The sequence below is a fragment of the Pristiophorus japonicus genome, unplaced genomic scaffold, assembly GCF_044704955.1.
Source record: "Pristiophorus japonicus isolate sPriJap1 unplaced genomic scaffold, sPriJap1.hap1 HAP1_SCAFFOLD_2316, whole genome shotgun sequence".
Classification (NCBI taxonomy): Eukaryota; Metazoa; Chordata; class Chondrichthyes; family Pristiophoridae; genus Pristiophorus; species Pristiophorus japonicus.
The window spans coordinates 4,859-31,887 of NW_027252033.1; the positions used below are offsets into that span (position 1 = coordinate 4,859).

Here is a 27,029-nt window from a genome sequence, read left to right on the forward strand (position 1 = left end):
AAAACATTATACACCCAGAATGCGCCGTTTCATGTGGTGATAACCAGTTACCAGCTGGTGGTACAGGATGTGAAGTATTTTCAGCGGGTGAAGTGGCAGTACATGGTGCTGGACGAGGCCCAGGCACTTAAAAGCAGTTCCAGGTAAACCAGTCGAATTGAGATCCTCCCACATTTATCGGCTTATGACCTGATGAGTTAGATGGCAGGTGTCCAGGTGGGGAATACAGATGTTGACAGCAGTGCCTGATGGTAGGTGTACAGGTGGTGAATACAGATGTATGGGCGGGAATAAAAATGTTTGCAGCAGTGCCAGTGTAATAGTGATGTGATTTTTATTACACCTTCGAGGCACTAAGATGAATGGTAGGGTGTGGTTGGAAGTTGCCGATAGCCTTTTGATTGATGATCAGTGTTCTTGTATTGTATGTAGAGGTGCCGGAGGCCCTATCTTTCTCATTATCCTCTCGCATTGCTACCACCCCTCTGCAGCTGTGAGGGTGAGAGCTGAGGCTCTGGGCTTTTCTGCAGCTTGTTTTATTGGCACCTCCATCCTCTGTGAAGGCAAGGGGGACTGTGCCCACGATCAGTGATGGTTCAACAAGAAAATGTGGTTGAGGTAGAAGGTCACCCATGATCTTATTGAATGGCAGAGCAGGTCGAAGGGCCCTGCTCCTTCTTATGGTTAGCAGGGGGGAATTAATATGATGCATTAATGTACAACCACAGATTGGTCTGTTCCCCACCCACCCCTCCAAACAAACTGTCTTAACTTTAGGTATCATTGTGTAAGACCAGGCTGGCCTTGAACTAATATTCTGGGTTCACCTTATCTACGTAACTTGTTACTTTATACTGTGATTTTTTTTCCCCCCCTTCTCGCCATTGGAGCTTCACCAGCCTTTCCATCGAGCTGACCCCTTTTACACTTGGGATCAGTCTTCTTGTCAATGCATATACTTTCCTTGTAAACCTCATTGTGTTGTTGAGGCAGTTGGAGCACAATATTGCTCATGTTGGATATCACCCTTGTTTGAGGTCAGGCAGTGTTGTTCGACTTTGTTTATGTACAAAGCTTAAGCACACACTGTGTGCAGACAGTGCATAGAAAATGGCTGATCCCTGCTCCCAGCACCCGAGACTACAGCCATGCTCAACATTTTTGCAGAGCTGTATCAAAGCAGCACGCTTCCCTTTCCTAGCACTTATGCTAGCAGTGTGCATAAATTAGTTGTACAATTTTAGATAAAATAATTTGAAGTCTTTATCATCAATCAAAGCATACCAAAAATGGTGGAGAACCAAGAGTCTAATGAGGAACTTAACATAATTAATATAAGTAGAGAAAAAGTACTCTCGAAACTAACAGGACATAAAGCCGACAAATTCCCTGGAACTGACGGCCTACATCCTAGGATTCTAAAAGAAGTGGCTGCAGAGATAATGGATGTATTGGTTTTGGTCTTTCAAAATTCCCTAGATTCTAGAATGGCCCAAGCGGATTGGCAGGTAGCAAATGTAACATCCCTATTCAAGAAAGGAAGGCCAGTTAGCCTGACATCAGTCGTTGGGAAAATACTGGAAACCATTGTTAAGGAAGTGGTATCGGGGCAGAGTCAACATGGTTTTATGAAAAGGAAATAATGTTTGGCAAATTTAAGAGTTTTTTGAGGATGCAACTAACAGGGTAGGTAAAGCGGAGCCAGTGGGTGTAGTATATTTGGATTTCCAAAAGGCATTCGATAACTCAACAAAAATATATTAGGGCAGGGAAAATGGAGTATGAGAAGAAGCTTGCAGGGAACATTAAGACGGATTGCAAAACTTTCTATAGATATGTAAAGAGAAAAAGGTTAGTAAAAACAAACGTAGGTCCCCTGCAGTCAGAATCAGGGGAAGTCATAACGGGGAACAAAGAAATGGCGGACCAATTGAACAAGTACTTTGGTTCGGTATTCACAAAGGAGGACACAAACAACCTTCCAGTTATAAAAGGGGTCGGGGGGTCTAGTAAGGAGGAGGAACTGAGGGAAATCCTTATTAGCCGGGAAATTGAGGAAGGACATTCTTGCTATTGAGGGAGTGCAGCGAAGGTTCACCAGACTGATTCCCGGGATGGCGGGACTGACCTATCAAGAAAGACTGGATCAACTGGGCTTGTATTCACTGGAGTTCAGAAGAATGAGAGGGGACCTCATAGAAACGTTTAAAATTCTGACGGGTTTAGACAGGTTAGATGCAGGAAGAATGTTCCCAATGTTGGGGAAGTCCAGAACCAGGGGTCACAATCTAAGGATAAGGGGTAAGCCATTTAGGACCGAGATGTGGAGGAATTTCTTCACCCAGAGAGTGGTGGACCTGCGGAATTCTCTACCACAGAAAGTAGTTGAGGCCAATTCACTAAATATATTCAAAAGGGAGTTAGATGAAGTCCTTACTACTAGGGGGATCAAGGGGTATGGTGAGAAAGCAGGAATGGGGTACTGAAGTTGCATGTTCAGCCATGAACTCATTGAATGGCGGTGCAGGCTAGAAGGGCCGAATGGCCTACTCCTGCACCTATTTTCTATGTTTCTATGTTTCTATATTCTAGTGAGAAGGAAAGACTTTAGAGAAGGGAGAAGTATCCGTGGCGAATTAAGGAAGTAAAAGATGGTGTCAAATTGAAAACAAAAGCATACAATGTTGCCAAGACTAGTGGGAGGCCAGAGGATTGGGAAATTTTAAAAAAACAGCAAAGGACGACTAAAAAAAAAAGAGAGAAGATAGATATGAGAGTAAACTAGCAAGAAATACAAAAACAGATAGTAAGAGCTTCAACAGGTATGTAAAAAGTAAGAGAGTAGCTGAAGTAAACATTGGTCCCATAGATGATGAGGCTGGGGAATTAATAATGGGGAACAGGGAAATTGCAGAGACTTTGAACAAATATTGTGTATCTGTCTTCACGGTAGAAGACACTAAAAGCATCAACAATTGCACATCAGTGTCTGGCGTAAAAATAAAACTGGGAAGGTGGCTCAACCGTGGCTAACGAGGGAAATTAGGGACAGTGTTAAATCCTAGGAAAAGGCATATAAATTGGCCAGAAAAAGCAGCAAGCCTGAGGACTGGGAGAAATTTAGAATTCAGCAGAGGAGGACAAAGGGTTTAATTAGGAGGGGAAAAATAGAGTAAGCTCGCAGGGAACATAAAAACTGACTGCAAAAGCTTCTATAGATATGTGAAAAGAAAACGATTAGTGAAGACAAATGTAGGTCCCTTGCAGTCAGAGTCAGGTGAATTTTTAATGGGGAACAAACAAATGGCAGACTAATTGAACAAATAATTTGGTTCTGTCTTCACTGAGGAAGACACAAATAACCTTCCGGAAATACTAGGGGACCGAAGGTCGAGCTAGAAGGAGGAACTGAAGGAAATCCTTATTAGTCGGGAAATGGTGTTATGGAAACTGATGGGATTGAAGGCCGATAAATCTCCAGGGCCTGATTGTCTGCATCCCAGCGTACTTAAGGAAGTGGCCCTAGAAATAGTGGATGCATTGGTGGTCATTTTCCAACATTCTATAGACTCTGGATCAGTTCCTATGGATTGGAGGGTAGCTAATGTAACCCCACTTTTTAAAAAAGGAGGGAGAGAGAAAACTGATATCGGTAGTGGGAAAAATGTCAGAATCAATTATTAAAGACGTAATAGCAGTGCATTTGGAAAGCAGTGACAGGATCGGTCCAAGTCAGCATGGATGTATGAAAGGGAAATCATGCTTGACAAATCTAGAATTTTTTGAGGATGTAACGAGTAGAGTGGACAAGGGAAAACCAGCGGACGTGGTGTATTTGGACTTTCAAAAAGCTTTTGACAAAGTCCCACTTGAGATTAGTGTGCAAAATTAAAGTACATGGTATTGGGGGTAATATATTGACGTGGATAGAGAACTGGTTGGCAGACAGGAAGCAAAGAGTAGGAATAAACGGGTCCTTTTCAGACTGGCAGGCAGTGACTAGTGGGGGTACCGCAAGGTTCAGTGCTGGGACCCCAGCTATTTACAATGTACAAAAATGATTTGGACAAAGGAATTGAATTAATATCTCCAAGTTTGCAGATGACGCTAAGCTGGGTGGCAGTGAGAGCTGCGAGGAGGATGCTAAGAGGCTGCAGGGTGACTTGGGACAGGTTAGGTGAGTGGACAAATGAATGGCAGATGCAGATAAATGTGAGGTTATCCACTTAGGTGGCAAAAACAGGGAGGCAGAATATTATCTGAATGGTGATAGATTAGGAAAAGGGGAGGTGCAACGAGACCTGGGTTTCATGGTACATCAGTCATTGAAAGTTGGCATGCAGGTACAGCAGGCATTGAAGAAGGCAAATGGCATGTTGGCCTTCATAGCGAGAGGATTTGAATATAGGAGCAGGGAGGTCTTACTGCAGTTGTACAGGGTCTTGGTGAGGTCACACCTTGAATATTGTGTACAGTTTTGGTCCCCTAATCTGAGGAAGGACATTCTTGCTATTGAGGGCGTGCAGCAAAGGTTCACCAGAACTGACTCCCGGGATGGCAGGACTGACATATGAAGAAAGACTGGATCGACTAGGTTTATTATATTCACTGGAATTTAGAAGAATATCAGGCGATGTCATAGAAACATATAAAATTCTGACGGGATTGGTCAGGTTAGATGCCGGAAGAATGTTCCCGATGATGGGTAAGTCCAGAACCAGGGGTCACAGTCTTAAGGATAAGGGATAAGCCATTTAGGACCGAGATGAGGAGAAACTTCTTCACTCAGAGAATTGTGAACCTGTGGAATTCTCTACCACAGAAAGTTGTTGAGGCCAGTTCGTTAGATATATTCAAAAGGGAGTTAGATGTGGCCCTAACGGCTAAAGGGATCAAAGGGTATGGAGAGAAAGCAGGAATGGGGCACTGAAGTTGCATGATCAGACATGAACTCATTGAATGGCGGTGCAGGCTCGAAGGGCCGAATGGCCTACTCTTGCACCTATTTTCTATGTTTCTATCCCAATAATAGATAATGAAGGGACCAAAGGGAGGGGGGGAACTTAAAACAATCACTATCACTCAAAAAAAGTACTCAGTAAACTAATGGGACTCAAGGTGGACAAGTTCCCTGGACCTGATGGCCTGCATCCTAGGGTCTTAAAAGAAGTGGCTGCAGAGATAGTGGATGCATTGGTTGCAATCTACCAGTTTCCCTGGATTCTGGGGAAGTCCCAACGGATTGGAAAACCGCAACTGTAACACCCCTATTTAAAAAAGGAGGGAGGCAGAAAGCAGGAAACTATAGACCAGTTAGCCTAACATCTGTCATTGGGAAAATGCTGGAGTTCATTACTAAGGAAGCGATAGCAGGTCATTTGGAAAAGCATTTAGTCAAGCAGAGTCAGCATGGTTTTCTGAAAGGGAAATCATGTTTGACAAATTTGCTGGAGTTCTTTGAGGATGTAACAAGCAAGGTGGATAAAGGGGAACCAATGAATGTGGTGTATTTGGATTTCCAGAAGGCATTCGATAAGGTGCCACATAAAAGGTTGCACAAGATAAAAGTTCATGGGGTTGGGGGTAATATATTAGCTTGGATCGAGGATTGGTTAACTAACAGAAAATCGTTGGGATAAATGGGTGATTTTCCAGTTGGCAAACGGTAACTAGTGGGGTGCCACAGGGATCAGTGCTGGGTCCTCAACTATTTACAATCTATATTAATGATTTGGATGAAGGGACTGAGTGTAATGTAGCCAAGTTTGCTGCTGATACAAAGATGGGTGGGAAAGCAAATTGTGAGGAGAACACAAAAAAATCTACAAAGGGATATAGACAGGCTAAGTGAGTGGGCAAAAATTTGGCAGATGGAGTATAATGTGGGAAAGTGTGAGGTTATCCACATGGCAGAAAAAATAGAAAAGCAAATTATGATTTAAATAGAGAGAGAGATTACAAAATGCTGCAGTACAGCGGGACCTGGGGGTCCTTGTGCATGAAGGCCTCAGCCTCACTGGACCGCTGCGAAAAAGCTTGTTTTGGTACAGCTGGACGGGCTGAAGATTTTCACAGCGGAAGTTCGCTGGCGGGAGGGGGTAGGGGTAGATTGGACGTGCGCGATGTGAATACGCATTTAGCATGCTTCAGCAGCAGCAGAGTGGTGGGGTGATGGTGGGTGGTGGGTGCGGGGGGGGGGGGGGTGTGGGGGGAAGCTTGTCACCGCCTGGATAACACAGAAGCGGAATTTGGATAATGGCGGCCATTACACGGAAAGTCAGAGGCCATTGCACTCCGCAGTGTGGCCGCCGTTTTCTGATGTTAAGGGGCCTTAAGGAAAGGGGCAATTTCGGTCCCAAAGCGCCTGCAAAGGGATATAGATCGACTGAGTGAGTGGGCAGTAAGGTGGCAGATGGAGTATAATGTAGGGAAATGTGAGGTTATTCACTTTGGTAGGAAGAATAGAAAAACAGAATAGTTATTAAATGGTGAGAAATTTTCAAATGTTGGTGTTCAGAGGGACCTGGGTGTCCTTATGCACGAAACACAGAAAGCTAGCATGCAAGAAGGAAGGCAAATGGCATGTTGGCCTTTATTGCACGGGGGTTGGAGTATAAGAGTGAGGGAGTGAGGAAGTCTTGCTACAACTGTACAGGGACTTGGTGAGACCACACCTGGAATACTGCGCACAGTTTAGGTCTCCTTATCCAAGGAAGAATATAGTTACCTTGGAAGCGGTGCAATAAAACTTCACTAAATTGATTCCTGGGATGAGAGGGTTGTCCTATGAGGAGAGATTGTGTAGAATGGATCGATACTCTCTCGAGTTAAGAAGAATGAGAGGTGATCTCATTGAAACATACAAGATTCTGAGGGTGATTGACAGGGTAGATGCTGAGAGGATGTTTCCCCTGGCTGGAGAGTCTAGAACTAGTGGGCACAGTCTCAGGATAAGGGGTCAGCCATTTTAGACTGAGATGAGAAGGAATTTCTTCACTCAGAGGTTGGTGAATCTTTGGAATTCTCTGCCCCAGAGGGCAGTGGATGCTGAGTCGTTGAGTATATTCAAGGCTGAGATATATAGATTTTTGGAGTTTAGGGGAATCGAGGGATATGGAGATTGGGCAGGGAAGTGGCGTTGAGGTCGAGGATCAGCCATGTTCTTATTGAATGGCAGAGCAGGCTCGAGGGGCTGTAGGGCCTACTCCTCCTATTTCTTATATTATGTTCTTAATCTCGTGGTTCTCTTCTTGACTCCTGCAAGCTTGGCTTTGTTGGTACTACTCCCACCACTGAGTCAGAAGGTTATGGGTTCCATTCCCCTCCTAGACCCAAGCACATAATATTGGCTGATAGTTGAGTGCCTTACTTGGGGAGCCTTGGAGGAAATGGTGAACTGAGACCCTATCTCTCTATTCAGGTGAATGTTAAAGATCTTTTTTCAAAGAAGCGCAGGAGTTCTCCAAACATCCTGGCCAACATCCACCTTGTAAATCGGGTTGTTACATGGAATAGTGTCAAATCCTTTCCTGAAATTCAGGTAGATAACATCCACTGCCTCGCTCTTGTCCATTGAGTGGTTAACATACCCAAAGAAATCCTGTTAAGTTGGTCAGTCACGACCTACGCTGGCTCTATCTAATTAGATTGTAACCCCTCCTGTTATGCTTCATAGAATCATGGAAACTTGCAGCACAGAAGGAGGCCATTCGGCCCATCGAATCTGTGCCGGCTCTGTGAAAGAGCAGTCGTGTTTAGTCCCAAAGCCCCGCTTTTTGTCCATATTCCTACAAGTTCCTCATCCTCAAGAACCTGTCCGACTCCCTTTTCAAATTATTGCTGGAATCAGCTCCTGTCACCTTTTCAGGCAGAGCATTCCCGATCCCCACAACTGTGTGTGAAAACGTTTCTCCTCCTCTCCCCTCTGGATATTTTGCCAATGATTTTGAATACGTGACCTCTAATTATTGACCCGCTCACCAGAGGGAGTATTTTTTCCCTGTTCAAAAGCTCTCATCGTCTTGAGAATCTCTACGAGATCTCTTAACCGTCTCTGTTCCAAGGAGAACAGGCCTAACGTTTCTACCTCTCCTAACGGAAATCCCTCATCCCTGGTACCATCCTGGTAAACCTCCCCTCTACCCTTTCTAAGGCCGTTACAAGTTTCCTGTAGAGTGGTGCCCACAATTGTCCATGATTTCCTTTGCTTTTATATTCTATTTCTCTATTTATAAACCCAAGTAAACCTATGTGCTTTTTTAAACTACCTTATCAACTTGCACTACCACTTTAAGGTTTTGTGTCGATGGACACCAAGGTCACTCTGCTCATCTACACTTTTCAAAATTCTGCCATTTTTAGTATACAGGTGCAGCGTTCCAGAGTTCCGGAATCCGTAAAATGTCCCGGAATCCGGACCCTGCTGTCCTCGAGGTGCTGCAGTTGCCCGACCTCGGGCCTCGCCACACCGCCCCTCGCTGTCACCCAACCTCGGGCCTCACGCCGCCGCTGCCCGACCTCAGGGCCTCCTCGTCGGCTGGCCGAAACACCACCTCTTCGTCGGGGCCCTGCCCGACGACCTCATCGCCTGGCAACCCAAACAGCTCTTTGACGAGCACCCGGCCACCCCCCACACCCTTTCTGATGTTCCAAAATCTGGAAATACCCGAACCTGAGCTCGGGTGTTTACGGATTCGTGACGTCAGAAAAACATTCCAAAGTCTGGCAAAACGCAAAATCCAGAACAGCCCTGGTCCCGAGGGTTGCGGATTCGGGACTCTGCACCTGTACTGTCTTTCCATATTTGTCTTCCCAAAGTGCATCACTTCACACTTCTCTGCATTGAACTGCCCATTTCACCATCCTGTCTGTCATCTTGAAGCTTATAACTGTCCTCATCACCATCTCCTACTTTGCCAAGTTTCGTACCATCTGCAAACTTTATAATGCTGCACCCTACACCAGAGTCTACGTCTGTAGTGGGCCTGGGGGCTGTAGTGGTCTATTCAGGCCCTGTCCATTGCAGTGACTGAGCTAGTTCGTGCAGGCAACGTGTGTTAACCCTGCCAGATGTGCTGGTTGCTTGCTGTCAGGGTTTTCATACAGTTGGTGCAGGGTTCTCCCCAAGAGTTTCATTAAACTGGATGCACTATGCACTGAAAGATGAGGACAGGGGATAAAGCACACAGCTTTGGTTATAGAGGCATTTTGGTGCTTTTGTGTATGTTTGAGTTTTCTGAGCCCTTTCTTTCTTTGTGCAGTGTTCGTTGGAAGATTTTGCTGCAGTTTCAGTGCCGAAATCGACTGCTGCTGACGGGGACCCCCATTCAGAACACCATGGCAGAGGTCAGTAACTTAAAGTACCCCTCGACATGAGAGCTGTTTAATCACAGGTACCCAAAGGTAGCCATACCTATACAATGCATTTGTAGGTGGAGGAATGACTTTGTCCTCCTCTGTGCAACACCTAGCAATTTGTGTTTCTGTTTTCTCTGATTTTTGATAGAACTGTTTAAAATTATGAAAGGATGGCACAGGGCAGATAGAAGCTGACTGTTGCCAGTAGCTGAGGGGTCTAGAATGAGGCACCATGAATACAAAATGTAAGTGATTTAGAGCCACCCTGTGGGACTGTGATCCAGATCGTGTCGGTCTGACTATCCTCCCCATGTGGGACTGTGATCCTGATCCTGTCTGTCTGTCCTCACCTTGTGGGCCTGTGATCCTGATCGTGTCTGTTTTGTCTGTCCTCACCCTGTGGGACTGTGATCCTGATCGTGTCTGTCTGTCTGTCCTCACCCTGTGGGACTGTGATCCTGATCCTGTCTGTCTGTCCTCACCCTGTGGAACTGTGATCCAGATCGTGACTGTCCTCACCATGTGGGACTGTGATCCTGATCGTGTCGGTCTGTCTGTCCTCACCCTGTGGGACTGTGATCCTGATCCTGTCTGTCTCTCTTCACCCTGTGGGACTGTGATCCTGATCATGTCTCTCTTCACCCTGTGGGACTGTGATCCTGATCGTGTCTGTCTGTCGGTCCTCACCCTGTGGTCCTCGTCTGCCGCAAACCCATATTCTCCTTGCGGAATGCTGAATCATCCCAGTTCATTCTGTTTTAAATGTGGTGGTCCCTTATTGCTGACGGAACTCCTCATTCTTTCTGGTTGGTCTGTATGCTGTTGAGTGGCTAGAATCATAGAAGTAGAAAAATTATGGCACAGAAGGAGGCCATTCAGCCCATCATGTCCGTGCCGGTAGAAAAAGAGCTACCCAGCCTAATCCTACCTTCTAGCACTAGGTCAAATAGCCTGTAGGTCACGGCTCTTCAATGCACATCCAAGTACTTTTTAAATGTGATGAGCGTTTCTGCCTTTGCCACTCTTTCAAGCAGCGAGTTCCAGACTCCCACCACCCTCTGGGTGAAGAAATGTTTCCTCATCTCCCCTCTAATCCTTCTACCAATTACTTTAATTCTATGCCTCATGGTTATTGACCCCTCTGCTAAGGGAAATAGGTCCTTCCTATCCACTCCATCTAGGCCCCTCCTAATTTTATATACCTCAGTAAGGTCTCCCCTCAGCCTCAGAGCAGTCTGGGGAGTCTGGCATGGCCAGGGGCGGGGTTGGGGGTTTGGAGGCAGAACGTGATGGGTGGGAGGGGTCAACGGTTCCAGGTTCGGCAGCGTCGGCTGCGGGTCTGGGGTCTGTTGGGTAGCTGGGGCTGGGTGGGGGTTTGGAGGCAGAGCGGGGTGGGTGGGAGGAGTCAACGGTTCCAGGTTTGGCAGCGTCGGCTGCGGGTCAGGGGTCGTGGGTTCCAGGTCAGGGGTCGGCGGCCGTGAAAAACCTGCGTTGAAGACCTGCAAAAAAGGTAAGTTAAAGTTTTTATTTTTAAATTCTTTTTCAGCGATTTATTAGGTAAGAGTTTTCTGAATGTTTTGTGAATTTTTGTTTCTTGGAATTTAAGGGAGCTGTTTTTCCCCTTCCCTAGGCCCAACTCGCAGCGGTAATCAGTTTTTTTAAAAAGTCCAGATTTTGGAACATTTTCCGGTTTCCAGACCACCCCGCCACGGATTGGTCCGGATTCCGGAACATTCCAAATTTTGGAACTCTGGATTTCGGATGTTCTCCAACGTTAGCACTTCTCCAATCCTCTGGAAAAACTCCTGTTACCAGGGAGGATTGGAAAATGATGGTCAGAGCCTCTGCAATTTCCTCCCTTGCTTCTTTTAATAGCCTCGGATATATTTCATTCGGTCCTGACGATTTATCTACTTTCAAGGATGCTAAACCCCTTAATACTTCATCTCTAACTATGTTTATCCTGTCCAATATTTCACGATTTTCCTCCTGAACTTCAACATCAGCATCGTCCCCCTCTTGTGAAGACAGCCGCAAAGTGTTCATTTAGTACCTTACCCACATCCTCTGCCTCCACACATAGTTCACCATTTTGGTCTCTACTCTTTCCTTCTCTTTCCTTCCATATCCTCTTGCTCTTTATGTAATTCTAAAACATCTTTGGGGTTTCTTTGATTCTGCTTGCCAGTATTTTTTCATGCCCTCTTTTTGCTTTCCTAATTTCCTTCTTAATTACACCCCTGCACTTTCTGTCCTCTTCTAGACTTTCTGCAGTATTGAGCTCACCATATCTGATATAGGCCTCCCTTTTATGTCTTTAACTTACCATATATGCACCTCATCATGCAGGGGCCTCTAAATTTGGCAGTTCTGCCCTTTTTCTTTGTGGGATGACACTTGCCCTAAATTCCATGTACCTCCTTGAATGCCTCCCACTGCTCTGGCACTGATTTACCTTCAAGAACTTTCCTGTCCAATTTTGCTAAATCACTTCCCAGCCTGGTAAAATTGGCCTTCCTCAATTTAGAACTCTAACTCCTGTTTTTTCTTTGTCCTTATCCACAGTTATGCTAAAACGAACCGAATTTTGATTACTATCACAAAAATGCTCACCTACTGATACTCCTTCCACAGGCCCAGCTTCATTCCCTTACACTAACTCCTGAACTTGTTGGGCTTGCTACGTATTGGCTAAAAAAAAGTTCTCCAGAATGCAATTTAGGAATTCTGTGCCATCTGTACCATCAGGTATCCCAGTTAATATTAGGGTCATTGAAATCCCCCACTATTACTGCCCTAATGTTTTTGCACTTGTCAGAGATTTGCACTTTTATCTCCCTCGAACTATAGTACACTCCCAGCAGTGTGATTGCCCCATTTTTATTCTTTAGTTCAATCCATATGGCGTCATTTGATGATCCTTCAAACATCTCAACCCTCCTCACAGCTGTAATTGTTTCTTTAATCCCTCCCCCTCCCTTTTTACCCCCTCTAACTCTCTAACCTTGTAACCAGGAATATTGAGCTGCCATTCCTACCCTTCTTTCAGCCATGTCTCAGTAATGGCTCCAATATCATACTCCCAAGTGTCTATCTGTGCCCTTAGCTCAACTGCCTTATTTCCTAGATTCCTTGCATTAAAGTATATACCATTTAGCATTGCTGTGAACTGCCTTGTTGTCTATTTTCTAGCCTTTGCTTCCTCTGCCTTCCAGAGTCACTTACTAATTTTCTGCCTTCCATTTCCAGCTTGGCTTCTCTCCCTTCTGACAATGCTCTCAGATTCCCCCCCCCCCCCCCCCCCACCAGCCGAGCTAGTTTAAACCCTCCCCAACAGCACTAGCAAACCCCCCCCCGCCCCCGGCGAGGATATTGGTCCCAGCGCTGTTGAGCTGCAACCTGTCCAGCTTGTGCAGGTCCCACCTCCCCCAGAAGAGGTCCCAATGCCTCAGGAATCTAAAGCCCTCCCACCTGCACCCTCTCTGCAGCCACGCATCCATCTGCTCCATCCTCCTATTTCTGTACTCGCTAGTACGTGGCGCCGGGAGTAATCCGGAGATTACTATCTTCTGGGTCCTGCTTTTTAATCTACTAGCTTCCTAAAATCTGCCTGCAGAACCTCATCCTTCTTCCTATGTCATTGGTGCAGATATGGACCATGACCTCTGGCTGTTCACCCTCTCCCCTCGATGTCCTGAATGGGAGAATATATATTTTAAAAATAAATTAATGTTTCGGACTACAGCAGAGAATACTTAAGTTATGTGTGTTGAAGTCTATTTAGCGGAAAATACTGTTAATACATTTTACTAGCGAAGAGTCTGTCATAAATGAGGAATATCTTTAGACTCTGTATATAAAGCTAATATCCTGTCGTATAACTATTCACAGTATGTGTGTTATTTCTCCCCTTAGCTGTGGGCACTGCTACATTTTATCATGCCAACTCTCTTCGATTCCCATGATGAATTCAACGAGTGGTTTTCCAAGGATATTGAAAGCCATGCTGAGAACAAATCTGCCATCGATGAGAGTAAGTGCTGCCTTGTAATATTCAAAACGGTGCTTTATTGTATTGAGCCCATGCACTCACCCAAACACACACTGCCTTATTCCTGCTCCATGGACATTCCAGCAACCTCTGTTGTACCTCTCTGTGCTGATGTGCCTGGAATCTGTACTCTGTACTAGCGTGTCTGGGGCAGCCCACATTGCGATATGTGTGTACACTAGGTCTGTGCAGCAGAGCAGGTCTCCAGTTGTCTTGGTTAATTCTTGCCACTGGACCAAGACCTAGCTCTGTCAAGCCCATGTGGTGGCTAGTGTGCAACAGCCGCCACACGTTAAAAAAATCCACGCTCAGGCATCTTCCACCCTTCAACATATAGTTCGGGGCCTGGAATATTAGGTCCTTCATTGAAACACCTGTGAACTCATCCCTTATTGGCGTGGAAGCAAGTCATCCTCGATACGAGGGACCGCTGAAGAGAGAGAAGAGCCTGGAATCAGTACACTCTGCCTCTCTGTACTGACATGTCTGGAATCTGTTCCCTCCGTCTATACCTCTCTGTACTGATGTGTGTGGAATCTGTACCCTCTCTCTTTTGGGAGGAGAAGGTCTTTGTTCTGCTATTTTAATTTTTACAAACTTTCTCAGTGCTTGCTTTAGAAAAACCTAAGAAGTAGCACATTTGTGGAATTGGAGAGGAGCCCTCTGCCAGAACGAGAGTGGAGTCTGTCTTTGAACTCGTCAAACTCCAGTACTAGCTTTGTATGTTTTTTTGGTCGTCCGGAGTGTCCATTTAACGCCGTGTTATACTAACTAACCCCAGCCCGGGGGGTGTCCATTTAATGCCGTGTTATACTAACTCACCCCAGCCCAGGGGTTGTCCATTTAACCCCGTGTTACACCAACTAACCCCAGCCCGAGGGGTGTCCATTTAACCCCATGTTACACGACCTAACCTCAGCCCAGGGGTTGTCCATTTAACCCCGTGTTACACCAACTAACCCCAGCCCGAGGGGTGTCCATTTAACCCCATGTTACATGACCTAACCTCAGCCCGAGGGGTGTCCATTTAACCCCGTGTTACACTACCTAACCCCAGCCCGAGGGGTGTCCATTTAACCCCGTGTTACACCAACTAACCCCAGCCCAAGGGTTGTCCATTTAACTCCGTGTTACACTACCTAACCCCAGACCGAGGGGTGTTCATTTAACCCCGTGTTACACTACCTAACCCCAGCCCGAGGGGTGTCCATTTAACCCCGTGTTACACCAACTAACCCCAGCCCGAGGGGTGTCCATTTAACCCCAGCCCGAGGGGTGTCCATTTAACCCCGTGTTACATCAACTAACCCCAGCCCGAGGGGTGTTCATTTAACCCCGTGTTACAACAAATAACCCCAGCCCGAGGGATGTCCATTTAACCCCATGTTACACTACCTAACCCCAGCCCGAGGGGTGTCCATTTAACGCCGTGTTATACTAACTAACCCCAGCCCGAGGGGTGTCCATTTAACCCCAGCCCGAGGGGTGTCCATTTAACCCCGTGTTACATCAACTAACCCCAGCCCGAAGGGTGTTCATTTAACCCCGTGTTACACCAACTAACCCCAGCCCGAGGGATGTCCATTTAACCCCATGTTACACTACCTAACCTCAGCCCGAGGGGTGTCCATTTAACCCCGTGTTACACCAACAAACCCAGCCCGAGGGATGTCCATTTAACACCCGTGTTACACCAACTAACCCCAGCCCAAGGGTTGTCCATTTAACCCCGTGTTACACTACCTAACCCCAGCCCGAGGGGTGTCCATTTAACGCCGTGTTATACTAACTAACCCCAGCCCGGGGGGTGTCCATTTAATGCCGTGTTATACTAACTCACCCCAGCCCAGGGGTTGTCCATTTAACCCCGTGTTACACCAACTAACCCCAGCCGGAGGGTTGTTCATTTAACCCCGTGTTACACTACCTAACCCCAGCCTGAGGGGCGTCTATTTAACCCCGTGTTACATCAACTAACCCCAGCCCGAGGGGTGTCCATTTAACCCCATGTTACACTACCTAACCCCAGCCCGAGGGGTGTCCATTTAATCCCGTGTTACACTAACTAACCCAAGTCGAGTTGCGATCCTCTGTCTAACGCGGGGATAGATTTGTTTCTCAAATTAAAAAGTAGGACCTCAAAAGTAGTAATCTCGGGATTGCTACCAGTGCCACGTGCTAGTCAGAGTAGGAATCGCAGGATAGCGCAGATGAATACATGGCTTGAGCAGTGGTGCAGCAGGGAGGGATTCAAATTCTTGGGGCATTGGAACCGGTTCTGGGGGAGGTGGGACCAGTACAAACCGGACGGTCTGCACCTGGGCAGGACCGGAACCAATGTCCTAGGGGGAGTGTTTGCTAGTGCTGTTGGGGAGGAGTTAAACTAATATGGCAGGGGGATGGGAACCTATGCAGGGAGACAGAGGGAGACAAAAATGAGGCAAAAGCAAAAGACAGAAAGGAGATGAGGAAAAGTGGAGGGCAGAGAAACCCAAGGCAAAGAACAAAAAGGGCCACTGTACAGCAAAATTCTAAAAGGACAAAGGGTGTTAAAAAAGCAAGCCTGAAGGCTTTGTGTCTTAATGCAAGGAGTATCCGCAATAAGGTGGATGAATTAACTGTGCAAATAGATGTTAACAAATATGATGTGATTGGGATTACGGAGACGTGGCTCCAGGATGATCAGGGCTGGGAACTCGACATCCAGGGGTATTCAACATTCAGGAAGGATAGAATAAAAGGAAAAGGAGGTGGGGTAGCATTGCTGGTTGAAGAGGAGATTAATGCAATAGTTAGGAAAGACATTAGCTTGGATGATGTGGAATCTATATGGGTAGAGCTGCAGAACACTAAAGGGCAAAAATCGTTAGTGGGAGTTGTGTACAGACCTCCAAACAGTAGTAGTGATGTTGGGGAGGGCATCAAACAGGAAATTAGGAGTGCATGCAATAAAGGTGCAGCAGTTATAATGGGTGACTTTAATATGCACATAGATTGGGCCAGCCAAACTGGAAGCAATACGATGGAGGAGGATTTCCTGGAGTGCATAAAGGATGGTTTTCTAGACCAATATGTCGAGGAACCAACTAGGGGGGAGGCCATCTTAGACTGGGTGTTGTGTAATGAGAGAGGATTAATTAGCAATCTCATTGTGCGAGGCCCCTTGGGGAAGAGTGACCATAATATGGTGGAATTCTGCATTAGGATGGAGAATGAAACAGTTAATTCAGAGACCATGGTCCAGAACTTAAAGAAGGGTAACTTTGAAGGTATGAGGCATGAATTGGTTAAGATAGATTGGCTAATGATACTTAAGGGGTTGACTGTGGATGGGCAATGGCAGACATTTAGAGACCGCATGGATGAATTACAACAATTGTACATTCCTGTCTGGCGTAAAAATAAAAAAGGGAAGGTGGCTCAACCGTGGCTATCAAGGGAAATCAGGGATAGTATTAAAGCCAAGGAAATGGCATACAAATTGGCCAGAAATAGCAGCGGACCTGGGGACTGGGAGAAATTTAGAACTCAGCAGAGGAGGACAAAGGGTTTGATTAGGGCAGGGAAAATGGAGTACGAGAAGAAGCTTGCAGGGAACATTAAGGCGGATTGCAAAAGTTTCTATTGGTATGTAAAGAGAAAAAGGTTAGTAAAGACAAACGTAGGTCCCCTGCAGTCAGAATCAGGGGGAAGTCATAACGGGGAACAAAGAAATGGCAGACCAATTGAACAAGTACTTTGGTTCAGTATTCACTAAGGAGGACACAAACAACCTTCCGGATATAAAAGGGGTCAGAGGGTCTAGTAAGGAGGAGGAACTGAGGGAAATCTTTATTAGTCAGGAAATTGTGTTGGGGAAATTGATGGGATTGAAGGCCGATAAATCCCCAGGGCCTGATGGACTGCATCCCAGAGTACTTAAGGAGGTGGCCTTGGAAATAGCGGATGCATTGACAGTCATTTTCCAACATTCCATTGACTCTGGATCAGTTCCTATGGAGTGGAGGGTAGCCAATGTAACCCCACTTTTTAAAAAAGGAGGGAGAGAGAAAGCAGGGATTTATAGACCGGTCAGCCTGACCTCAGTAGTGGGTAAAATGATGGAATCAATTATTAAGGATGTCATAGCAGCGCATTTGGAAAATGGTGACATGATAGGTCCAAGTCAGCATGGATTTGTGAAAGGGAGATCATGCTTGACAAATCTTCTGGAATTTTTTGAGGATGTTTCCAATAAAGTGGACAAAGGAGTACCAGTTGATGTGGTATATTTGGACTTTCAGAAGGCTTTCGACAAGGTCCCACACAGGAGATTAATGTGCAAAGTTAAAGCACATGGGATTGGGGGTAGTGTGCTGACGTGGATTGAGAACTGGTTGTCAGACAGGAAGCAAAGAGTAGGAGTAAATGGGTACTTTTCGGAATGGCAGGCAGTGACTAGTGGGGTACCGCAGGGTTCTGTGCTGGGGCCCCAGTTGTTTACATTGTACATTAATGATTTAGACAAGGGGATTAAATGTAGTATCTCCAAATTTGCGGATGACCCCACTAAGTTGGGTGGCAGTGTGAGCTGCGAGGAGGATGCTATGAGGCTGCAGAGTGACTTGGATAGGTTAGGTGAGTGGGCAAATGCGTGGCAGATGAAGTATAATGTGGATAAATGTGAGGTTATCCACTTTGGTGGTAAAAACAGAGAGACAGACTATTATCTGAATGGTGACAGATTAGGAAAAGGGAAGGTGCAACGAGACCTGGGTGTTATGGTACATCAGTCATTGAAGGTTGGCATGCAGGTACAGCAGGCGGTTAAGAAAGCAAATGGCATGTTGGCCTTCATAGCGAGGGGATTTGAGTACAGGGGCAGGGAGGTGTTGCTACAGTTGTACAGGGCCTTGGTGAGGCCACACCTGGAGTATTGTGTACAGTTTTGGTCTCCTAACTTGAGGAAGGACATTCTTGCTATTGAGGGAGTGCAGCGAAGATTCACCAGACTGATTCCCGGGATGGTGGGACTGACCTATCAAGAAAGACTGGATCAACTGGGCTTGTATTCACTGGAGTTCAGAAGAGTGAGAGGGGACCTCATAGAAACGTTTAAAATTCTGACGGGTTTGGACAGGTTGGATGCAGGAAGAATGTTCCCAATGTTGGGGAAGTCCAGAACCAGAGGTCACAGTCTAAGGATAAGGGGTAAGCCATTTAGGACCGAGATAAGGAGAAACTTCTTCACCCAGAGAGTGGTGAACCTGTGGAATTCTCTACCACAGAAAGTAGTTGAGGCCAATTCACTAAATATATTCAAAAGGGAGTTAGATGAAGTCCTTACTACTCGGGGGATCAAGGGGTATGACGTGAAAGCAGGAAGGGGGTACTGAAGTTGCATGTTCAGCCATGAACTCATTGAATGGCGGTGCAGGTTAGAAGGGCTGAATGGCCTGCTCCTGCACCTATTTTCTATGTTTCTAAATGGATTCCTATTTTAAAACTAGTATAATGAGTTCTATAAACCCTGGTGTTCTACATTGTGTATTTGCGTAAGCTGTACATGGCAGTGGGAATGAAAGTTCCTTCTGTCACAGGCAGTGGCGGTTATTAGATTAGTTAGATTAACATTGAGCGTTTGTTCCTGACTATGCTGGGGTTTTTGGTGGTGGAGTGGCATTTATGATACCTTTTGTTCTTCAATTTTATTCCAGTCCACCTTTTATATATGTGTTAAATGATTTTGAAGGTATGTTTTGAGCAGTTTTCTGTGTGACTATTTGGTTGCACATGCTTTTGTGGGATTAGGGTCAATGTTGTACTAAATGTGCCACCACTGTCAGTAAATCTGGCATCTTATTAATGCCATTATGTTGAAGAGAACATGCTGTGGTTGGGCACCTGACTGAGGCGGAGCTGCTGTGGTGGCCAGTGCAGAATGCAGCTGATCCAGTTGTCTTTTCCCTCCTGTTTTTGTAGACCAGCTGTCACGCCTGCACATGATTCTCAAGCCTTTCATGCTGAGGAGGATCAAAAAGGATGTGGAGAATGAGCTGTCTGATAAGGTAAGGCTGAGCGTCCCCACTCTCCTCTGGTCACTGCACACACTGATCGATCGATCGATCGGCCTGGAGTGCTGAGTTTCCCCACTCTCTCCTCTGGTCACTGCACACACTGATCGATCGATCGATTGGCCTGGGATGCTGAGTTTCCCCACTCTCTCCTCTGGTCACTGCACACACTGATCGATCGATCGATTGGCCTGGAGTGCTGAGTTTCCCCACTCTCTCCTCTGGTCACTGCACACACTGATCGATCGATCGATTGGCCTGGGGTGCTGAGTTTCCCCACTCTCTCCTCTGGTCACTGCACACACTGATCGATCGATCGATTGGCCTGGAGTGCTGAGTTTCCCCACTCTCTCCTCTGGTCACTGCACACACTGATCGATCGATCGATCGGCCTGGAGTGCTGAGTTTCCCCACTCTCTCCTCTGGTCACTGCACACACTGATCGATCGATCGGCCTGGAGTGCTGAGTTTCCCCACTCTCTCCTCTGGTCACTGCACACACTGATCGATCGATCGGCCTGGGGTGCTGAGTTTCCCCACTCTCTCCTCTGGTCACTGCACACACTGATCGATCGATCGGCCTGGGGTGCTGAGTTTCCCCACTCTCTCCTCTGGTCACTGCACACACTGATCGATCGATCGGCCTGGAGTGCTGAGTTTCCCCACTCTCTCCTCTGGTCACTGCACACACTGATCGATCGATCGGCCTGGAGTGCTGAGTTTCCCCACTCTCTCCTCTGGTCACTGCACACACTGATCGATCGATCGGCCTGGAGTGCTGAGTTTCCCCACTCTCTCCTCTGGTCACTGCACACACTGATCGATCGATCGGCCTGGGGTGCTGAGTTTCCCCACTCTCTCCTCTGGTCACTGCACACACTGATCGATCGATCGGCCTGGGGTGCTGAGTTTCCCCACTCTCTCCTCTGGTCACTGCACACACTGATCGATCGATCGGCCTGGGGTGCTGAGTTTCCCCACTCTCTCCTCTGGTCACTGCACACACTGATCGATCGATCGGCCTGGGGTGCTGAGTTTCCCCACTCTCTCCTCTGGTCACTGCACACACTGATCGATCGATCGGCCTGGAGTGCTGAGTTTCCCCACTCTCTCCTCTGGTCACTGCACACACTGATCGATCGATCGATCGGCCTGGGGTGCTGAGCGTCCCCACTCTCTCCTGGTCACTGCACACACTGATCGATCGATCGATTAGCCTGGAGTGCTGAGTTTCCCCACTCTCTCCTCTGGTCACTGCACACACTGATCGATCGATCGATCGGCCTGGGGTGCTGAGTTTCCCCACTCTCTCCTCTGGTCACTGCACACACTGATCGATTGATCGATCGGCCTGGAGTGCTGACTCCACAGGCAAACTGCTCAGGTTTTTTCGCAAGTTCTTTCATGCTCTACTGTTGGTGCAGATTTTTGCTGGCTCCAAGTCTCCATTAACCCCCACGCTGCCACAAATATTCATGATTGAGCCTAGGTGGTCAATATCAGCTGGCTAGTTGACGCTGGGTTACATCGCAGCCAAGGCCCATTCTGTTCTTCCGTGCCATTCCTAGGTAGCGTCCCTAGCCCTGGAAGGCTGAGGCCACTTTACATCAACTGAGATCAGGCCAGGAATTGAGCCTAAGACTGCAGCGTAATGCTAACACAAGGCAATGCCATCGGGAACAGCAAGCTTGATCATTTTTACTTTTGCTGCAGTTACATTGCAGTATCAAAATTGAAAGATGATGCGGGGAAATTGTGGTCAGAGGCTTCCTTCGGCCGAACGCCACCAACCGGAATTTCTTGAACTAAAATACCTGGTGGTCCCGGAACAACGTATGATTGTGGTCGGGGGCCTAATTTCGCAGTCCAGCGTACGGGAACATATCTTCCGTATTCGTAATCTGGGATTACGTGGGCCTGGAACACCAATGAACATCTAGTATTCACATTGATAATGGGAACTCCGTTTGTACACGCTCCCATTATTATCAATGAGAATACCCCCAAAAAATAGAAACATAACACAATAAATTAAAAAAAAACACCATACATATTTGAAATTAATTGAAATTAAATGTAATTAAATGTTTTAGAAAAAAAAAAAATTTTTAATATGTTTTTCATGTGTTTTAATAGGGTTAAAAATAAACTTGCCTTAATGGACAGGGTTTTTAACATAAAAATTAGTGATTACATTTAATTTTTCTATGTTTTAAAACTGGTAAAAGTAGGCCAAACGTCTGCCTTTAAAGGACATTGGCTGGGTAAATAGCCCAATCTCTGCCCCGGGGATGCATGCAAACTGTATAGATCGCAAAAGCTGGTTTTCGGCGGATGCGCATCACGCGCTGAGAACCGGCATTTGCGAGGACTCTTCGGGTGTGTGTACACTTCATACGCATCCGGAGAGGCCACAATTTTCGACCCTATATTTTAGAGTTGTGCTTTTTACATTGGGAGCACATTAGATCGCAGTGTTCTAGGAATGGGAGTTCTCAGACCAGCAACACAACCGGACTGACATCATTTTAAATCTCTGGTAATAAAGGGCGTTCATGTTCAATCTTAGCCCTGGGGTATAACTGATGCACAGTTTGAACATAGTGCAAGTTTTTAGGGTAATTTCTTTCTTTTTACATTAATCCTGTAACCTTTTGTGTTTTGAAAGTGGAGTTTTATTTCCACTAATTTTATTTCCCTTGCAGAGGTTTAGTTACTTTTCAGGTGGTGTGAATAATCAAAGTCTTCGCTTGCAGGCGTAATCTGCTGGTATGCCCATTTTATCAAAATGGTGTTACACTATTGTTACAATAAGGCTGTGCGACTGTGAGGAGTTCCACTTGTTTCTCCTGTATTTTTATAAAGAAAGATTTTAAATATTTAAGTGTCAGCTTGCCTCATTGGGAGCACACTATCGTCCTCATGAGAAGATCATCGGTACAAGTCCCACTTCAGAAACTTGGGCTGAGACTTCAGTGCTGTACTGAAGGGGGTTATTCATTGCCAGAGGTGTCATGCTTCGGATGAGACATTAGATTTATGCCTGTCTGCTTGCTCAGGCAGATGTAAAAGATCCCATTGGATATTTCGAAGAAGAACAGGGAATTTTCAAGGATATTCGAACCAATATTTCTCCGTTCACCAAAAACGATAATCCTGGTCTTTCATTTCCTGTTGTGGGACGTTGATGTGTGCATAACAACAGTGATCAAGTCATTTATTGATGCGAAGGTGCTCTGGGATGTTCTGAGGATTTGCCATATAAATGCAAGTTATTTGTTCTTGAACGATGCATATTTGAATGGGGAACTAATAATTTCACTGCTGAGATAGTTTCATTGTATAGTGATAATTGACACATGACGACCCTATTGAAAGCTGCACCGTATCTCAGCAAATGTACACACACTACTGAAAGTTGAGTCTAGCATGTCTCAAACTGGCCTGTGTCCTCTCTACCAGTGTTCTCTTTTATGCCCGGTGTAGATAGAGATCCTGATGTACTGCCAACTGAAAAGCAGGCAGAAGATGCTGTACCAGGCTTTGAAGAACAAGATCTCCATTGAGGACCTGCTCCAGTCATCCATGGGAACCACTCAACAGGCCCAGAACACCACAAGCAGCCTCATGAATCTTGTCATGCAGTTCCGCAAGGTCAGTACTCCCCATTGTCCCTGTCCTTTAGCTTTCCACCTCCCTCCACTCTCCCACACATCTGGATCTTGCAGCTAAACAGTTCCTGTCATCTGTTTCCATTATAAATTCCAATGTCCTCATTTATAGTGGGAACTGCCTATGTAAACTAATGTGATCCCAGGTGGGAGGATGGAATTAGCGTGTGACAAGCTTATACAGGCAGTTCCATTGTAAATGTGAACATAGGAATTATAATGAAAAAATAAGGACAGAATGCTTGATTAAAAAGAGAATTGAATTATGTCTGCTCACCCAAGTCTAATTATTTCCACCATCTAACCCTGTGTCACCCAAACACTACACTTGGTTTTAGCTCCACATGTGCAACACCATAAGAGATAAGCTAGTACTGTAAAAGGCCATTGTATCGTGTGCTCTCGTTCCATAACATAACCCAAATGAGACTGCACCGTAACAGAGCAGGGAGGGGATGCTAGGTCGGATCGGCGAAAGGGGCGTGGGTCAGCTCCTTGTTCCTATTACAGAATACAAACTCCGTGAAGTAACTGCTTATCAGCGAGAACTTAGGAACTGGGGTCAAAAAATAGAGCCTGTTTCAATGGCAAGTCAACAATCCCAGTAGCTCAAACATCCTGGGCCCGATTGATGTGTTGTTTTTCGTCCTGTATTGCGCACAAGCACAGTTTCTTCACGGGATGGAGGACAGATTAGTTCAGGCGAAAGGCTCAGCATGGCAGGACATGAGACTGGCCACGTACTACTTGTACAGTACAGTAGCAGTATTGACTCTGCTGGGTCTGATGCTGCGTGTAGTGTGGTGTATTTCCAAGTAATCTCTGGGTAACGGGATTTATTCAGAGTACTCCCTGCACTTTCAACTATTCTGCGTACAGTCAACAGAATCTTTTTTTTGTCCAAACTTTCTAATCTAGTGGCCTCAGAGAGACATGTTCACATCAGACACCACCACTCCGCAGAGACCACCTGACATCGGTTTATTTGCCCTAATTTCTTTCTCGCTGCCAATTGCTCATGTACAGGGGGCTTGGGGGTCCTGCAGCCCTCCGGAACCTCACCCAAATAGCCAGGCAGGGACCTTTGCAGGTTTTAACCTTAGAGCAATGGTAGATATACATCAAGACCATGGCTACTTTAGTTTTTACTCTGTCGGAGTTCAGTTAGCTCAGAACAGTGCCTTCACCCAGTAATCCATCAGGGAATCAGCACAGACCTGGGATCGGGGGGATTGACTCAGTAATCCATCAGAGAATCAGCACAGACCAGGGATCGGGGAGATTTACCCAGTAATCCATCAGGGATCGGAGGCCTGTGTGCAGTATATCATTGAAGGAGAGGTTTATTTTTATATGCGATGTATCTATAAATTTCTGTAGCAACAAATTGGATAGTCTTGATTGCTGTGTGTGTGTTTTTGTTCATTCATGTTCTGTGTCCGTTCAGATTCCTTTCTCTTTTTCAGGTCTGTAACCATCCGGAATTGTTTGAGCGCCAAGAGACTAAATCACCGTTTCATATGTCTCTGAAACCGTACAACATTCCCAAACTTATTTACAGAGACGGGCAGATCAATCACTTCAATCACTGTCGCAACAGGTCAGCAAGCACCAGCTTCACAATTTAGAAAGTGATTACTTGCACGGTGTTCATTGACTCCCTCTGCACATGTGCACTTATTGGTGCGGAGCATGCGCACACAATCCGGCCGCGCATGTGTAGTACGATAGGAGCAAGCCAGAAGTGGAGCTGAAGCACCTTGTCGAGCCTGGAGATGCTGCTGTTGCTGCCTGCCTTGTCTGCTGCTTGAGCCTGAGCCTGCTACTGGGGCTTTTGGGTTATCTTTCGAAAATCAATCCCAATACTAAAGGACCCTCGAGGACTTTTACCTAAAATATCACTATGATTATCTAAATGAAAATTTTCGTGGCCTTCTGAGAGAGAAAGGAAATCGGAGGTGGGCGGGGCGAGGGGAAAGAGTGGGGCGAGGGGAAAGAGAAGGAGAGCGAGTGGAGGAGGGGGAAGAGACGGAGAGAGAGCGAGTGGAGAAAGAGGGAGAGCGCGAGTGGGGGTGGGTGGGGGAAGAGGGAAGAGAGGGAGAGCGAGTGGAGGGGGGGGGAAGAGAAGGAGAGCGAGTGGCGGGGGGGAAGAGAGAGGGAGAGCGAGTGGCGGGGGGGAAGAGAGAGGGAGAGCGAGTGGCGGGGGGGAAGAGAGAGGGAGAGCGAGTGGCGGGGGGGAAGGGAGAGCGAGTGGAGGGGGGGGAAGAGAGGGAGAGCGAGTGGAGGGGGGGAAGAGAGGGAGAGCGAGTGGAGGGGGGGAAGAGAGGGAGAGCGAGTGGAGGGGGGGAAGAGAGGGAGTGGAGGGGGGGGGAGAGCGAGTGGAGGGGGGGGAAGAGAGAGGGAGAGCGAGTGGCGGGGGGGGGAAGAGAGGGAGAGCGAGTGGAGGGGGGGAAGAGAGAGGGAGAGCGAGTGGAGGGGTGGAAGAGAGAGGGAGAGGGAGAGCGAGTGGAGGGGTGGGAGGGAGAGCGAGTGGAGGGGTGGAAGAGAGAGAGCGAGTGGAGGGGTGGGAGAGAGAGGGAGAGCGAGTGGAGGGGTGGAAGAGAGAGGGAGAGCGAGTGGAGGGGTGGAAGAGAGAGAGAGAGGGAGAGCGAGTGGAGGGGTGGAAGAGAGAGGGAGAGCGAGTGGAGGGGTGGAAGAGAGGGAGAGCGAGTGGAGGGGGGGAAGAGAGAGGGAGAGCGAGTGGAGGGGGGGAAGAGAGAGGGAGAGCGAGTGGAGGGGGGGGAAGAGAGGGAGAGCGAGTGGAGGGGGGGGAAGAGAGGGAGAGCGAGTGGAGGGGGGGGAAGAGAGGGAGAGCGAGTGGAGGGGGGGGAAGAGAGAGGGAGAGCGAGTGGAGGGGGGGGAAGAGAGAGGGAGAGCGAGTGGAGGGGGGGAAGAGAGGGGAGAGCGAGTGGAGGGGGGGAAGAGAGAGGGAGAGCGAGTGGAGGGGGGGGAAGAGAGAGGGAGAGCGAGTGGAGGGGGGGGAAGAGAGAGGGAGAGCGAGTGGAGGGGGGGGAAGAGAGAGGGAGAGCGAGTGGAGGGGGGGGAAGAGAGAGGGAGAGCGAGTGGAGGGGTGGAAGAGAGAGGGAGAGCGAGTGGAGGGGTGGAAGAGAGAGGGAGAGCGAGTGGAGGGGTGGAAGAGAGAGGGAGAGCGAGTGGAGGGGTGGAAGAGAGAGGGAGAGCGAGTGGAGGGGTGGAAGAGAGAGGGAGAGCGAGTGGAGGGGTGGAAGAGAGAGGGAGAGCGAGTGGAGGGGTGGAAGAGAGAGGGAGAGCGAGTGGAGGGGTGGAAGAGAGAGGGAGAGCGAGTGGAGGGGGTGGAAGAGAGAGGGAGAGCGAGTGGAGGGGGGGAAGAGAGAGGGAGAGCGAGTGGAGGGGGGGAAGAGAGAGGGAGAGCGAGTGGAGGGGGGGAAGAGAGAGGGAGAGCGAGTGGAGGGGGGGGAAGAGAGAGGGAGAGCGAGTGGAGGGGGGGAAGAGAGAGGGAGAGCGAGTGGAGGGGTGGAAGAGAGAGGGAGAGCGAGTGGAGGGGGGGAGAGAGAGGGAGAGCGAGTGGAGGGGTGGGAAGAGAGAGGGAGAGCGAGTGGAGGGGTGGAAGAGAGAGGGAGAGCGAGTGGAGGGGTGGAGAGAGAGGGAGAGCGAGTGGAGGGGTGGAAGAGAGAGGGAGAGCGAGTGGAGGGGTGGAAGAGAGAGAGAGGGAGAGCGAGTGGAGGGGTGGAGGGAGAGCGAGTGGAGGGGTGGAAGAGAGAGAGCGAGTGGAGGGGTGGGAGAGAGAGGGAGAGCGAGTGAGGGGTGGGAAGAGAGAGGGAGAGCGAGAGGAGGGGTGGAAGAGAGAGGGAGAGCGAGTGGAGGGGGTGGAAGAGAGAG

General features: G+C 47.6%; 1 protein-coding gene across 1 annotated transcript; it reads left to right on the forward strand.

Moving 5' to 3' along the window:
• LOC139245705 (chromatin-remodeling ATPase INO80-like) lies at positions 1 to 24,732 on the forward strand (the record flags this gene model as incomplete). Its single annotated transcript, XM_070871260.1, has 6 exons — positions 1 to 143; positions 9,261 to 9,345; positions 13,273 to 13,390; positions 19,370 to 19,455; positions 22,948 to 23,115; positions 24,599 to 24,732. Coding segments are annotated over 6 exons (734 nt in total), but the record flags the coding sequence as incomplete, so codon positions are not given.
• Positions 24,733 to 27,029: the final 2,297 nt, after the last annotated feature.